The 16,660-nt window shown below is 41.1% G+C and overlaps 1 protein-coding gene across 1 annotated transcript; it reads right to left on the bottom strand.

The window, feature by feature from the left end:
* Positions 1 to 1,408: 1,408 nt before the first annotated feature.
* LOC109897073 (phospholipid scramblase 2) lies at positions 1,409 to 15,870 on the bottom strand. The gene is made up of 8 exons (XM_020491596.2): positions 15,706 to 15,870; positions 10,614 to 10,694; positions 8,186 to 8,544; positions 7,995 to 8,037; positions 7,651 to 7,871; positions 5,181 to 5,342; positions 4,815 to 4,976; positions 1,409 to 4,658 (listed from the first exon to the last, which is right to left on the bottom strand). Exons 2-8 carry the CDS (start codon positions 10,624 to 10,626, stop codon positions 4,599 to 4,601), a joined length of 1,020 nt encoding a protein of 339 aa, XP_020347185.1. The 5' UTR covers positions 10,627 to 10,694; positions 15,706 to 15,870; the 3' UTR covers positions 1,409 to 4,598.
* Positions 15,871 to 16,660: the final 790 nt, after the last annotated feature.

The raw sequence follows: 16,660 nt of genomic DNA on the forward strand, positions 1-16,660 counted from the left end.
AAGTCGGAGCTGCTGGGCAGGTCTGTCTCACTGTCTATGCTATTGGATAGAGAGCAATCACCACACCTGTTCACCTGCTGTTAGTGGGCAAATGAACATCAAATCAAATTCCAACCCATTTACCTGTTGTGATGCACAGATGTTCCAAACTCAGTTTTAGACGAGACTGACTTTATGACCAAAATAATTATATTTACACTTTGTAGTCAATTTTGTTACTAGAATAACCTGATTCATATGGATGCTGTTTTCAAAGGTATTCCTTGCTTCTTAAAGGCAGTCACTCTTTAAAGTAATCCATTTATTTCTATGTGTCAATTTTAAAGCTACAAACAGATGTGCAACTTGTATGAAGAAGGCACTGGCTGGCTCATGGCTTGTCTCCCTGCCTTTCAACCAAGAGGTTTTGGGTTCAAACCTCACCTTTCGCTTTAGTCAATGTTTCTACAACTGTTGATGTCTCACATGAAAATGAGTACAATTTATGTGGAGGCAGTAGCTCTGGGGTTTGGTCCCTCCCTTGTAACCTAAAAAGGTTATTGGTTCAATCTTATCTCTTCTGCAACTGTTGATGTCAAACATAGAAATGTCAAATCAAAAATGTTAAGGAGTCTGTAGCTCCCTGCCTTCCATCCAAGAGGTTATGGGTTTGATCCTTGTCCTTTATAGACTACTGCAATTGTCAAATTTACAAAGAAAAGTGTAAGATGTGTGAGGGAGTCTGTTGGCTCTGGTGTAAGGATCTCGACCCATAAGCATGGGGTTGTAGGTTCGAACCCGGCACTGCAGCAAGGTTATGTGGACAACATGGACTCCTGGTCAGTGAGCCATGGCTACAAAGATGGCTGAAGGGTGCAACAAGTAGGGGTGGTTAAATCCTGGGGTTTCCCCCATGCAATTCCAAAACAGTAATGAGCAGTGGTTATCGGGGAACCCCCATCAGTCTTCCAACCCCTGCAAAGTCAACACAACCACACTCAAGTGCCGAGCCTGGGATCTAACCCACATCAGGATTCAGAGGCAAGCTCCTTATACCTGTGCCACTTATTCCTTCACACATTTCTTCCTGGTCAGAAGCAGAACACACAACTTCCTTGATGAAAGGTCAAACACCGGAGCCAGGCTTTTGTTGACAAATACTGTCTAAGCGCTGTCAACCATGCTGAGATGGCATTCAAGGTTTAATGCTGTAGATGTCGACTCTGGAAACTACCTCTAAATGTCAAGTGAGCTCCTACTCGGTTGGGATTGAAACCCATCCCAACTTTGAAATTAACTGAGGTTGGACAAATATTGCATGTCCTTTCCTCCTGTTCTCTAAAAAACAACACGAGAACCAGAGGCTTCAAGGAGAGCAAAATCTTTCCTGCTAATGGTTCCAGAAGGTGAGGACAGGACAAAAAAAAAGGAAAGGCTGAGGTGTAGGTTTAATTAGTTGCAGTATACTGTAAATCCTCCAGGTGGAGATTGCTTGCATAAAAGTAACCAATCTCCCAATCGCATTAGTTTCTGCCTCAGAACAAGATTGGTTTTCTTTAAAAAAAAACATAACATTTGGAAAAGTTTCCCAGGAAAACGTTCAGAAACAAAAATGGTACAAAACATCTCCACTTGCCCCAAAGAATTTAAATGTTTGACATATTTGCCTAATGCACTATCCACAAACAATGCAGCCTCTAGACATCCGGGTTGCCTCCCACGATTTTCATATGTTCACCTCAACACGTCTGTACGTAAAATGCCAATTTGACATAGAACTACATCACTTCATATTTCACTACCCTATCCACTTGAATAAAATACAAAATAATAGCTAGCAAGATGGAGATCACAGAGGTTATTTTTAATGATTGCATTTTACAATCATTAAATGTAGAAAATGCACTAGAAACACATCCATTGGCTATTTCCTTGATAGGGGTCATGCTTACACACAAACAGAACATTAAGCTATCGCATACAGAGCACAGTAATGGCAATACAAGCTCACATTTTATAAAGTATAGCCTATATTAAATTGAAACACAGCAATATGACACTATTTCAATGCTTCCTGATAGTGGCTTTGGAGAAGTCATCGAAAGATACTTTGTCTGTCCAAAATGGCTCCCTACTCCCCATTTAGCCCAAAGTAGTACATTACAATAGGGAAACAATTGACATTTTGACAGTGAAGATAGTTGGGATGTGAAAAGGCACTTTTGTGAACCACAGCCACACCCCATTGAGGGACACGATATCCATTTAGACCATAGAGACTGATAGAGGACTCTTTGTATCTGTCCCAATCTGGCATTTGTGAGCGCATGGGCATCTCCATTAAAGAGCTACTGAACACATCGATTAGCACATTTTTTTCTGTTGCTCATTAGAAAAATGTGATTTCAGTCTTGGAGGTGTGTTTCCTGACCAAAAGTATTCAGTATTTCGCAAGTAAAATATGCAACGTGTCATCTTACTTTAAGTCAGAGCTGCTGGACAGGTCTGTCTCACTGTCTATGCTTATTGGATACAGAGCAATCAATGAAGCTGTTCACCCCAAGTTAGTGGCAAATGGACATCATCAAATCCCAACATTAATTTACCCGTTGTTCCAAACTCAGTTTTAGACAAGACTGACTTTATGACCAAAATAATCCTATTTACACTTTGTAGTCAATTTTGGCACTAGAATAACTTAATCCTATGGATGCTGTTTTCAAAGGTATTCCTTGCTTCTTAAAAGACAGTCAAATGTCTTTGTCTACTCCTTCTATGAGTTGGTAAACAAACTGAAAGGGTACTGCAACCTGGAATGTGTTTAAACAGGGTTAAAGCAAATATTTGCAATTTACTGTCACCTGCAGCTGTGGAATGTTTTCTCACGAGTATAATTAACTGGCTGATCCCTCCTGATGACCCAGATGGAATTATGTGATCCTTCCTTAACCCATAGGAAGTCCCACCCCGTTAACTACTTCAACTGGTGAAAGTCAATGGCACTGCCCACGCTAAAACAGGCTTTGGGGCACAAGAGTCCTCTATCCATCTCTATGGTAACTTGAGACACACCAATAAGTGAAATAAAGGTTAAAGACTTAACGCTTTGTTCCAAGGACGACTGCTCTTCTGTTGCGCCACAGTTCCACTGATCTGTTAATATACTCCTCCCAATCACATGGTAACGTGCCTATGTCCATACTAGCATACTACTTATAATGAATTAATGTATTGGCCATGCATTCTAAGTAGTATGCAAGTGGACATTGAAACAGACATTCAAATCTGTTAAACAACCATTAAGGATCTATGCCGGGTGAGTACAGTATACTTCCCAACACAATTGGTAAGGCATCTCACTAATATAATAGCATGGTTACACAGGAGAGTAAAGTGTTTCCCTGACTCTTATTTTCCAGGCTGTCAAGAGGCTAACCGCCTGACCTCAATGTTTAGTAATGTTCTCTCCCACCCACTATTTCCTTCTAACTACCCACATCTCTTTTTCCGGTTTCCCCCTCTCACCACGCCCACTTCCTTTCAGTTTCTACTGGCACAGACTTCATCTCTAGAGACGAAAAAGGAGTGACAGTCTCCATAGCAACAGAAAAGACCATGCACACCAAAAAACAATGCACAAAGTCAGGGAGACAAGCCAAGAGGCAGGGGAAAAAGTAGCCTCGTTGACCCCTACTGCATGTGCTATAGCCAACTCTTCTGTGTGGCATGACAACATAGTTACACATACTGTATGAGACAAGGCTAGAGAAAGAGCACTTTAGAATACATAAACATATCTGCAACCATCTCATTTTCCTACACATTTAGCACAAGCATTCCTAGTCAAAATGAGCCTTCTCCCACTACTGGTAGTGTCCCAGTCTTTCAAACGGCTAGTTTTCACCATAGCGCATAAGTATACTTTGTATGGTTATGTGCATGATCGTCTTACAAAATATGATACAGGAGCTAATAACACCATAGCTGGTATAGTTACTATAGTATTGTACATGCAAATTCTACAATCTGTTAAGAAGTACTAGACTAAATCATGAAATTACCTAGATCACTACAGTAATACATTTGATGGCTGGTTCAAGTTTAGAAAGATGGACATGTATTAACATATACATTTGGTTTATGAATGACATGTTGTATGCTAAATATATCAATGCAAAACAGAAATCGCAAAATGTAGAGTCTAATATTTCTACTTAAACATTATGGTATTCAGGTGGTTGCCGTAGTTATCACCAAAAAAAATCTGGAATGTAGATTTAAGCATGTCAATTTAGGTTAATATAAAGCAGGTACTTTTCCATCTATACTGAAACCCACACATACAGAGAAAGAAGAAGAACTTCCTGACTCTTACATTTGGACGGATAGAAACAGTCCAGAAAGGCAATTTTGGCACAAAGGAAAGCTCATCGTCAGATAAGGTCTCATGCTGTTTCACACAAAGAGTTCTGGGACTGGCATGGAATGGCAGCTTCCTCTAAGCTTTGGAATAAGGAAGGAGTTTCATCCGGAATCTGAAAAAAAGTGGGTTCCGAACAGGAACTGAAAAACAGAGTGCATTGAATCAAGCGCTCGGTCTTTCCCTCCTTTTTCCTTTTTCACGAGAAGACTGTGTTGCGCTGGTTCATGTCGCCAACCTTCTCGAAGAACATGAAATCCTATGAAGCGAAATAGAGGAAAGAAAATGTCAACGAAATTTCCTCCAACAACTGCACATCTTATTAGCTCAGTGATAGGCCTTAATCATCAAGTTCTGTGATTAGAAAAATCTACATTTGAATCGAATATATCTTTATTTAAACAGGTGGACTCACAATGAGGAAGCAGGCGCCCATGAGCACGGCCTTCATCTTGACATCCATGTCCAGGGGGAACTGGATGCCAAAGTTGTCTGTGTCAGTGAAGACCTCCTTTAGCAGGCCACTCCACTGCTTACTGATGCGGCCGATGGGCTTGCCTCCATCTTTCCCCGTCAGCTAAAGGATCAGATGGGTGTAGACTTTAATACAATACAAATTGTTCCACCTTGCCTGATAAGCAACAATCTTTTCTGGTCTACAAGAGATGTCAAGGTGGATTTATAGTTGGAGAAAAATAGTCAACCCGATGGAAGCTTAACTCCCAAGTGCCTCCATTGGATGACATGAAGTGGTTTAACCCCCGGGTTTATGACCCCTCACCTCAAAGTTGACATCCCCGCAGCAGTTGCAGGCGAAGCAGGGTCCCTCCAGCTTCATCACGGTCTCCTTGTTGGCACCCTTGATGGAGAACTTGGGCACACAGGGGTTCCAGTCCTGGGACACATAGCCTATGGTAGTGCCAGGCGGGGCTTGGACCTCGAGCTGAGGGACACACGCATCGAAAACGAAAGATATTTGAACGTGCTTAAAAATAGTTTCTTTAAAAATACAAAAATATTTTTAAAAAAACACACAAAAAAAAAAAATCGGGCTTCGGTCCTTACATTGTGGCTTGAAATAAGCAGGTGCTTTGGTTACTGCAAAGCTTGCGTCGACATGAAATATGGCACTGATTTGAGAAGTGCATTGGTGTATTCTATTGGCTTAGCAACCATTGCAAAGACAAAGGTACCATGCTTCACATGGTAACAGGCTGTCTCCATAGATGCTGAGTTAAAGTGTGAAATTGCAGTCAGAAGGGACGTTGACATCTCATGGGAATGTACTGTAGTTAGCGTGCCAGCAATGGGATTCAACAGAGAGCTTAAAAGATGAAGTGATGGCACCAGATCAAGACAGTCAGAGGGTTTGGACTGACAACGGACCATTCAGTGTCATTCATGAGTCTTTACAAAGCACAGGGACTGGGGAGACGTTAAGACAATCCAAAATGGCTTCCAGTACAATAGTTTGCATGCTTTTATTACCACTTTTTTTTGCAAAGTTGTATGTACAATGCTAATCTGAAGGTAAATAAACCAATATATTAAGACTCAACATAATGATATTTTTTTGTGTATATATATATACACACACACAGTGAGGGAAAAAAGATTTTGATCCCTTGCTGATTTTGTACATTTGCCCACTGACAAAGAAATAATCAGTCTATAATTTTAATGGTAGGTTTATTTGAACAGTGAGAGATAGAATAACAGCAACAAAAAAAAACAGAAACGCATGTTATAAATTGATTTGGATTTTAATGAGGGAAATAAGTATATGACCCCGGCTCAATCAGAAAGATTTCTGGCTCCCAGGTGTCTTTTATACGGGTAACGAGCTGAAATGAGGAGCACACTCTTAAAGGGAGTGCTCCTAATCTCAGTTTGTTACCTGTATAAAAGACACCTGTCCACAGAAGCAATCAAATCAGATTCCAAACTCCCCACCATGGCCAAGACCAAAGAGCTCTCAAAGGATGTCAGGGACAAGATTGTAGACCTACACAAGGCTGGAATGGGCTACAAGACCATCGCCAAGCAGCTTGGTGAGAACGTGACAACAGTTGGTGCGATTATTCGCAAATGGAAGAAACACAAAAGAACTGTCAATCTCCCTCGGCCTGGGGCTCCATGCAAGATCTCACCTCGTGGAGTTGCAATGATCATGAGAACGGTGAGGAATCAGCACAGAACTACACAGGAGGATCTTGTCAATGATCTCAAGGCAGCTGGGACCATAGTCACCAAGAAAACAATTGGTAACACGCTACCCCGTGAAGGACTGAAATCCTGCAGCGCCCGCAAGGTCTCCCGGCTCAAGAAAGCACATATACATGCCCGTCTGAAGTTTGCCAATGAACATCTGAATGATTCAGAGGACAACTGGGGAAAGTAATGTGGTCAAATGAGACAAATGGAGCTCTTTGGCATCAACTCAACTCGCCGTGTTTGGAGGAGGAGGAATGCTGCCTATGACCCCAAGAACACCATCAAACATGGAGGTGGAAACATTATGCTTTGGGGGTGTTTTTCTGCTAAGGGAACAGGACATCTTCACCGTATCAAAGGGACGATGGGCAGGGCCATGTACCGTCAAATCTTGGGTGAGAACCTTCCCTCAGCCAGGACATTGATAATGGGTATTCCAGCATGACAATGACCCAACACACAGCCAAGGCATAAAAGGAGTGGCTCAAGAAGAAGTGGCCTAGCCAGTCTCCAGACCTTAATCCTGTAAATCTATGGAGGGAGCTGAAGGTTCGAGTTGCCAAACGTCAGCCTCGAAACCTTAATGACTTGGAGAAGATCTGCAAAGAGGAGTGGGACAAAATCCCTCCTGAGATGTGTGCAAACCTGGTGGCCAACTACAAGAAAAGTCTGACCTCTGAATGCCAACAAGGGTTTTGCCACCAAGTACTAAGTCATGTTTTGCAGAGGGGTCAAATACTTATTTCCCTCATTAAAATGCAAATCAATTTATAACATTTGACATGCGTTTTTCTGGATTCTTTTGTTGTTATTCTGTCTCACATTGTTCAAATAAACCTACCATTAAATTATAGACTGATCATTTCTTTGTCAGTGGGCAAACGTACAAAATCAGCAAGGGATCAAATACTTTTTCCCCCTCACTGTGTGTGTGTGTGTGTGTGTGTGTATATATATAATTTCTCTCCCTCATGGTTGGGGTCCTGTTTATATAGTCAAAGTAATGAAATGTGTCAGTGTTCAGCACGCCAACATACCTCCTGCAGGCAGCAGGGGCACCAGCAAGACGCACAGCGGAAGGGTCGTATGAGGCGGATGACCTCACGGTCCATGTTGTCCTTGATCTTCATGTCGAAGCTGCGCAGGGCACCGCAGCAGTTGCGCGTGCAGCAGTCGTTCTTCTCTTTGGCCTTGTAGATCTTCTGACCCAGGCTGTTCTTGATCTCATACTGGTTGTTGGTCTCAAAGCCGATGAACGCTGAGGAGAGGAAAACAGAGAGAAGAGGGGAGGGGGATGGTGAGAGAGGCGAGTTTAAAATGACCACAGTTTATCACCTTTCGTCCTGATCTCTCTATACTAAGAGAAGACTAGCAAGCTCACCTTCCAGCAACTCCACTTTTTGGTGTATAAGGATCTGGTCAATCTGAAACATGGAAAACACAGAGCGATAGATATGGAAAGAGAGAATGAAAGAAAACAAACCCCAGTATTTACACTGTGACAACAGATGATGTTGGTTAAATCAGTGGATTTGACAACCTGTTATGTCACTCCTCCCCAGCCTAACCTACCTGTGTTAGGTATTCCAGACCAGGTGGAACGCCGACTGGCACAACTCCTGCAGGGGCTGGGGAGATGGCTGCATGAGGCCCTGAGTTAGGAGCACCGTATTCGGGCCCGGGACCACCATAGCCTGGGCTAGGACCCATCTGAGGTGCACCATATTCAGGCATGGGCATAGGACCTGGGCCCTGGCCTACTGGTCCAGGCTGGTACATAACTGGGTGGCCTGGCTGGGGTTGTTGGTGGTTGTAGCCCATTTGGAAGCCAACCGGTGGTGGAGCTTGGTTAGGGTCACCATACCCCACCTGAGGAACAGGGTAAGGGGCCATGGAGTAACTTCCAGGACCTTGGTTAGGGGATGGGTAACCTATAGGAGGAAATACACATATTTTCATGTTGACAATATATTCATATAGATAAAAAGCTAAACATGAATGTGGAGTTCTAGACGCAAGTATGTGGGGTGTGAGAACTGGCGGCTCATGAAGTGGATTGGAGATTCTACATAAAATAAATTACTCTTTTGCTTAACAAAAGTGGGCCGTATTGTTAGACACAACATGGATTCCCAACACCACACCCGTTTCAATGGAAACTGCAAGGAACAAAAGTATTGTATCCAGCAAACTCAGTCGCCACATGATTATCCCAATAATCATCACACACAGTTCACATCAACATAGTCAGCCTTTTATACGCCAAGCTCTGGTTTCAAATTCTTATCTCGAATACTTTGAAATAACATTATACAAATCCTGGGGGGGGGGGGGCGGGTATTGCACTATGGTGCAACAGGAAAATTAGGGATATGTTGCCAAGAATCAGCAGTAGGCCTGCTCTCCTCCTGCTCAGAATCTAATTCCAGTAAAAGCATCTCTAGCACTGCTTACTATTCTCATCAGGCAGTGGCTGGACTGCTATATACAGACAAGACATTCAGTATGGCTACAGGAATATAACACATTTAAATCTGTCTGACTGCAATGGTGGGAAGTAAAACTGTAATCATAAATATAACCCATGCAAAAAGTGTGTTAAAAACACCATCAAAAACAGTCCTGTCGTAGCAAGCTTTCAGCCACCATGTCGGTCAGATAAAACCGGTTAATGGTTTGTAAGTTAAGAAAAACAGTTGCTTGTTAAGGTGTATAACTAATGTACTAAAGTAGTTTGTTTATAATATCTAGAAGACATGTTTGACAGTTACGAGAACACTTCCAGCCCATCAGTGGTTTCATAAATACACACCACGTCTGTGTTGACACCTCAGTGAACCAAAATCCATGTGTCTATGGGTTGGTGTGAACTGCTGCCCACACCCACAGTGGAAGGAGGTGTATTTGTTTTTATATTCCTCTCTCAACACAACTTTTGTATTACCTCAAGGTTCATATACACTGTCATTAGAGCATTAGGAGATGTAAAAATCTCATTGAAATCTGACTGGCCATGTTTAAAGCAGACTATTACAGACAAGCGTATTTCCTTATTTACGATCAAACTCACCACACATAAGTTAACCTCAGTTCCCAGGCCAAAAATGTATGTCTGTTAGCAGGCCAGTACCCTGACTCAACAGTGGTTAAACAAGTTATTGAGGGACGGTCAGGGTAGAGACAAACAAAGGCTCCTAACATGAGTCCCTAATGTATTTTGCTAGTCATTTGACTGGTAAATGGAAGAACGCAGCCAGTCAGACGGTAATGGAGTGTCTTGTTTCCTGGCTGCAACCTGGTAGGAGAAGCCCTCTTAAAAAGTAGTGCCTGTGACAAATATCTCCCTTTATAGGAAGACCTCATTTGGGGGTTGTATGAATCACAGTGCAGGTGTCATTTTACATTGAATTGGCCTTTTTTAATGCGATGTAAGCAGAGCAACCCACTGAATAGTATACCAATCACTACCTCCAAGGAAGGAAACCAGACCAAGTTAACTAGCTTTTTACTGAGAAATTTCCCCCAGATTACAGACACACCTACAACAAGAATGGGAAGGTCCATAGCATAGATGTTAGCACGTTTTCCTTTTGTAAACAACCGAATGGAAAAATACAAACTGGGAATATTTTTGGGGCATGCAAAGAACAATCATTACGTATTTAAAATGTATCAACATTTGAATTTATTAGAGACATGTGTGGGGGGGGGGGGGATTCTTTGAAAGTGTGACCCATTTCAAACATCCTCGCTATTTGAACACTTTTGGGGAGGATAAGGTTTCAGTGGCGGGCTCGAGGAATGTGGAGTAGGTGAAGTTATCCATTTATTCAGGAGACAACCAAACAAAAGTTACACTCACAAGTTAGTGGTGGCAAACAGAATCACATTAACAATATGAACACATGCAAAAAGATATGCAAAGACGCAATTTATGAGGACATCGCAACAACCCAGTATAATATCTAAAGCAACAGAGACGTAGAGAAGAAAACATTACCTGGGGCTGACATGATGACTTAGTTACTGGACGCAAAGGGGAAAGCAGGCAGACTTCCTCTGTTGTCCACTACCGGGATCGCTATGAGACAAAGAGAAAATGGGGGGGGGGGGGGGGTGAATGACACTAAACATGTCCACCGTTCTAGACAATCTATTCACAACAAGGCCGCTATTAAAAAAAAGGGAACTTTCTCCTCTAATATTCTCGAACATAAAATCCTAAACATACACAAGTGAATTTGCCACTATGTTCAAAAAGCATGTGGTTGGGCAACATGGTTGATGATACACAGTACACACACTATATCGATATCAGCAGAGGCTGGTGGGGCGAGCAATAAGAGGACGGACTCATTGTAATGGCTGGAATGGTATCAAACATGGAAACCACATTTGACTATGTTCCATTTATTCCATTCCAGCCATTGGAATGAGCCTGTCCTCCTATTGCTCCTCCCATCAAGCCTCCACTGGAGGATAGGTGTGATGAGTCAGAGATCAACCATTTTCTACTGTGCATTTTCGATCGGGTTCAAGTCTGGGCCACTCAAGGACACAGAGCTTTGTCCCGAAGCCACTCCTGCATTCTCTTTGCTGTGTGCTTAGGGTCGTTGTCCTGTTTGAAGGTGAACTGTCTGGAACAGGTTTTCATTAAGGATCTGTACTCCACTCCATTCATCTTTCCCCTCGATCCTGACTAAACTCCCAGTCCCTGCCGCTGAAAAAACATCCCCACAGCATGATGCTGCCATCACCATGCTTCACCGTAGGTATGGTGCCAGGTTTCCTCATGATGTGACATTTGGCATTCAGGCCAGAGTTCAATCTTGATTTCATCAGACCAGAGAATCTTGTTTCTCAGGTCAGTGTCCTTTAGGTGCTATTTGGCAAACTCCAAGCGGGCTGTCATGTATATTTTACCGAGGAGTGGCTCCCGTGGGCAACTATCATAAAGGCTTGATTGGTGGAGTGCTGCAGAGATGGTTGTCCTTCTGGAAGGTTCTCACATCTCCCCAGAGAAACTCTAGAGCTGTGGCAGAGTGCCCATCGGGTTCTTGGTCACCTCCCTGACAAAGGCCCTTCTCCCCCGATTGCTCAGTTCGGCCAGCTGTAGGAAGAGAGTCTTGGTGGTTCCAAACTTCTTCCATTTAAGAATGGAGGCCACTGTTCTTGGGTAGCCTTCCCCAAATCTGTGCCTCGACCTAATCCTGTCTCAGAGCTCTACGGACAATTCCGTCAACCTCATGGCTTGATTTTTGCTCTGACATGCACTGTCAACTGTGGGACCTTATATAGACAGGTGTGCCTTTCCAAATCATGTCCAATCAATTAAATTTACCACAGGTGGACTCCAATCAAGTTGTAGAAACTTCAAGGATGATCAATGGAAACAGGACGCACCGGACCTCAATTGAGTCTCATAGCAAAGGGTCTGAATACTGTTTTCACTTTCTCATTATGGGGTATTGTTTGTAGATTGAGGGGAAAAAAATGTAATTTAATAAATTTTAGAGTAAGGCTTTAACATAAAATGTGAAAAAAGCGAAGGGGTCTGGATACTTTCTGAATGCAAAAACGTGGTAGATTTGGAAAGGCGACATCTGGGAGATGAGGAAATGATCAGAAGATAGTGTGTGTTCTGAATTGTATATCCTAACATTTACTTTTTATTTTGAAAGTCATCTTTCATTGACAAGCTATAAGTGAATTATTGATGACTAGCGCTGGAAACACATCAGATGGCTTCCACAACATGGTGAACAATATCAGAAAAAAAATGGGATTGATAGACCTAACAACTAGAAATGGGCAGATGTTTTAGTGAGTGGTGTCAGGTGAGGTCACAGGACATTTCCAAGTCTCCCAAAACCTCTCCAAAGTGGCATATGTCTGTATATTAGACAATCCCAGTGCTATTACATATTTGCAATCCCTGGTTTAAATAATGCAAAAACAAAGTGTTGGAGAAAAAAGTAAAAGTGCAATATGTGCCATGTAATAAAGCTAACGCTTAAGTTCCTTGCTCAGAACATGAGAACATATGAAAGCTGGTGGTTCCTTTTAACATGAGTCTTCAATATTCACAGGTAAGAAGTTTTAGGTTGTAGTTATTATAGGACTATTTCTCTCTATACCATTTGTATTTCATATACCTTTGACTATTGGATGTTCTAATAGGTACTTTAGTATTGCCAGCCTAATCTCGGGAGTTGATAGTGCTGTTTGAATGAATGCTTACGAGCCTGCTGCTGCCTACCACAGCTCAGTCAGACTGCTCTATCAAATCATAGACTTAATTATAATAACACAGAAATACAAGCCTTAGGTCATTAATATGGTCAAATCCAGAAACTATCATTTCAAAAACAAAACATTCATTCTTTCAGCGAAATACAGAACCCTATTTTATCTAACGGGTGGCATCCATAAGTCTAAATATTGCACAACCTTCAATGTTATGTCATAATTCTGGCAAATTAGTTCGCAACAAGCCAGGCGGCCCAAACTGCTGCATATACCCTGGCTCTACTTGCACAGAACTCAAGAAGTAACACAATTTCCCTAGTTAAAAGACATTCATGTTAGCAGGCAATATTAACTAAACATGCAGGTTTAAAAATATAGAATTGTGTATTGATTTTAAGAAAGGCATTGATGTTTATGGTTAGGTACACATTGGTGCAACGACAGTGCTTTTTTCGCAAATGCGCTTGTTAAATCCCCTGTTTGGCGAAGTAGGCTGTGATTCAATGATAAATGAACAGGCACCGCATTGATTATATGCAACGCAGGACAAGCTAGATAAACTAGTAATATCATCAACCATGTGTTGTTAGTGATTGTTAAAATGGATTGTTTTTTTATAAGATACGTTTAATGCTAGCTAGCACCTTACCGTGGCTCCTTGCTGCACTCGCATAACAGGTAGACAACCTGCCACGCAGTCTCCTCGTGGAGTGCAGTGTAATCGGTGTCCAAAAATGACGATTACCGATTGTTATGAAAACTTGAAATGGCCCTAATTAAATCGGTCGCCCTCTATTACATAGGTATTCCTCTTGTCCAGATGGGCAGACAGGGGATATAGAGCGTAAGCAGGCAACATATTTTTGATGCACAAAGACAATCTATGCTGCCATTAAGTCATGCATCAGATATCATTGGCAATAGGCTAGATTTGTTCATATTTAACGCCCCCATGTAGCTATAGCGCAAAGACCGACCGGATCTAAGCTTACCTTGTAAAATGTTAGCTGAAAACGTTGTGTAAAATAAACATTTAGACTCCGGGGGCTGATTATCAATAATGGTCGGTCACAGGCAGACAAATAAGATATACTCATGATCGGTGGAGTCCCGGCTTTCAGTGTATATCAACATATTCCGTGTTTATTTTGTTTGTGCGTCACAACGGTAAACAGAATGTAGGTAGCAGCAATCTTGAAATGAGGTCATCGGCTTGGCCTGGCCTTATAAAGTCGTTTGCCCATATGGTAGTAAGTCATACCAAAGATTTGAAGGCACAAATCAATAGCCAACCATGCTTTTGCAGATGGGGGCTACCGTTCTCAGCCCAGACTGAATTGAATGAACACAAATAATAAATATGGGGACTTGACATTTAAATTACCACGTTTGCTGTGCTAAACTATATAGATACGAATATTGGCCTGTTGGAAACTACAACTCGCTACTACTAGATTGCACAGTTCCGGCTTGGTCTGAGGTGTGTTCAGTTCACTAGAACGTTTGCTACGTTGCGGAAAAGTTTGTACTGACGTTGTTTCCCCAAAACGGTCCTTGAACAGACATGAGGTATACTTGCTCCCGTTCGGTGGAAGTGGCAAGGTGTGGATTGAAGCAATGAGTGACAAGCATAAAAGCAGAGTGGCCATGCTGACAGTGTTCCCCCAGGGGGCTGTAGCTCTTTTAAATTCCTCTGTGGTTGATGTAAGTAGCATAGATTTACATTAAAATATATTCATTGGCAATATTAACATCAAAGAAATTTAATAATAAACAGATTAGGAATATTGTTTGTGATACAATTCCCTCAGCAAGATTCTTTTGGTCAAATATCTTGGTGATATACAATGCGGGAAAGCATGGAAAATTGCTAACAAATATTGTATCAGTAACAAAGTAAAGGAAGTTTAATTTAATGTTACATATAATTTATCATGTGAAACATGTTTTGGAAAGATTCAAGCTGAATAACTGATTTCTGTGGAATGGAGGAGGAGGAGACCATTTTGCCTTTATTTATAGTAGAATGTTTTGGATTGACATACAGAATTTTGTTACAAAAAAATAGAACCGGTTGTACTACAATGGTTTTGATATGATTTATTTCAGAAATTGACATAGCATATTTAATTCAACTGCTAATAATACTAGGTAAATTTCATATTCACAAATGCAAATGGTCTAATTCAAAACCTAACTTTTCACTTTATAAATGAGTAAACTTGTATTAGTAAAGAATATGATTTGTTTGTTTAGGATTCCTGGCAATGTAAATAGTTTGTATGCATGTGACTATACCTCTTTTGCTTTTAGATATTAGTTTATATATATAAAAAATAAAAAAATAAAAATTAAAGAGCGTTCCCCAAACCCTCCCCGTTGTTCAACTGGTTATTCAGTACAGCATCGTTTCCTTGAACATTCCACAATGTAAAAACGTACTGAATCCACCCCTGATTTATCGCTAGACAAACTGCGCAATGTGCGTATTGAGCTCACAGAAAAAAAAGTATTAAATGGGATTCAAGTAGTTGAACAGACGTTGGTCAATAAGTTGTTTTTAAAACTGAAATATTAACCGACATTTTGATAAATCGCTCAGCACTACTTTCGATGGAACTTTGTGCTATTGTTGCTGCAAATGTTGATCGTTAGTATTGCTAATATGAACACTGTACAATGGGCTATATTTTCCATTGTTCAATACTTCCAGAAACACTGAAGAAAAGGATGTAGCCTAATGTTTTCAATCATGTTGAACACCAAACAAATTTTCTAACCTTTGTGGTCCGTTGTCTTTACATTAGTGAAAGTAAGGGAGGGAGATGGCAGGAATGTCTTACCTTTCAGATGACCAAAAAGGCGATGTTTGGTGGTTCTTGGCCCGAAAAACTGAGGACAATTAGAATAGTAGGAAAATTCCTACTTGCTTGCCAGTCTTGTTTGCTATCAGCTACATTCGTCTTCTTTTCGATACCCCGCCCCTTTAGGTGCTGCCACAAGACCCATAATTGAAAGGAGGCAACGTTTTGTGGTATTTCTTTCTGCAGCGTTCGAGAACATTTTCGTACTAAACTTTTGTATTATTACTATTATTGCAATTCCATATTTTTTTTAAATGAAAAATGCAAATATTTAATTAAAATATATACATCCTTCTTAAAAAAAAATGTAACAAAACATCATAAACAGATAAACACATACAGGATTTTTACGTTCAAAGAAATTTGAAAAGCTTAAGAGTATCAATTGATTTCAATACCTTCTTATTCTTAGAGTATTCAATGTGGCAAAGAAATTATTTAAGTATAATTTAGCATAGCCCTGGTTTGCGGAAAAAGGGGAGGAAAACATAGGCTAATGCTGCGTTCATAACCAAGTGGGAAGGTGTTAAGCTTTTTACCACATATGACTGAGAAAAATCCACTTCAATGTCCCTCAACTGGTAATTATAATATTGGGAAACGTGTCTATCATAACTGAGCTCCAACCTCTTGCTGCCCTAGCAACCCACATGCTGCCCTTTGACGCACCTACTAATGAAATGACCTCGATAGCAGCATTTTCTGCAGTTAAATGCAACAAAACATTGTTTTTTTAAAGCTATCTATTTATATGATTTTTGAGAGCTAATTTGTTTACAAACATGATATCTTTACTTTTAGTTCATTATTGACGTAGCTCGTGGGTCATTAGCCAATCAGCATTTCTCAACTAGTTCAAAACGCTGAATGCATCCAATTGGTTTTGCGACTTCACAACTGGTAATTACCACCTTCCCACTTGGTTATGAACGCA

The sequence above is a fragment of the Oncorhynchus kisutch genome, linkage group LG9, assembly GCF_002021735.2.
Source record: "Oncorhynchus kisutch isolate 150728-3 linkage group LG9, Okis_V2, whole genome shotgun sequence".
Classification (NCBI taxonomy): domain Eukaryota; kingdom Metazoa; phylum Chordata; class Actinopteri; order Salmoniformes; family Salmonidae; genus Oncorhynchus; species Oncorhynchus kisutch.

Coding starts and splice junctions, on each gene's coding strand:
- LOC109897073 (XM_020491596.2), bottom strand. Junction 5,343..7,650: donor GCCCCTGCTGCCTGCAGGAG/GTATGTTGGCGT, acceptor TGTGTCCCTCAG/CTCGAGGTCCAAGCCCCGCC. Junction 4,977..5,180: donor GCGGGGATGTCAACTTTGAG/GTGAGGGGTCAT, acceptor CTGATCCTTTAG/CTGACGGGGAAAGATGGAGG.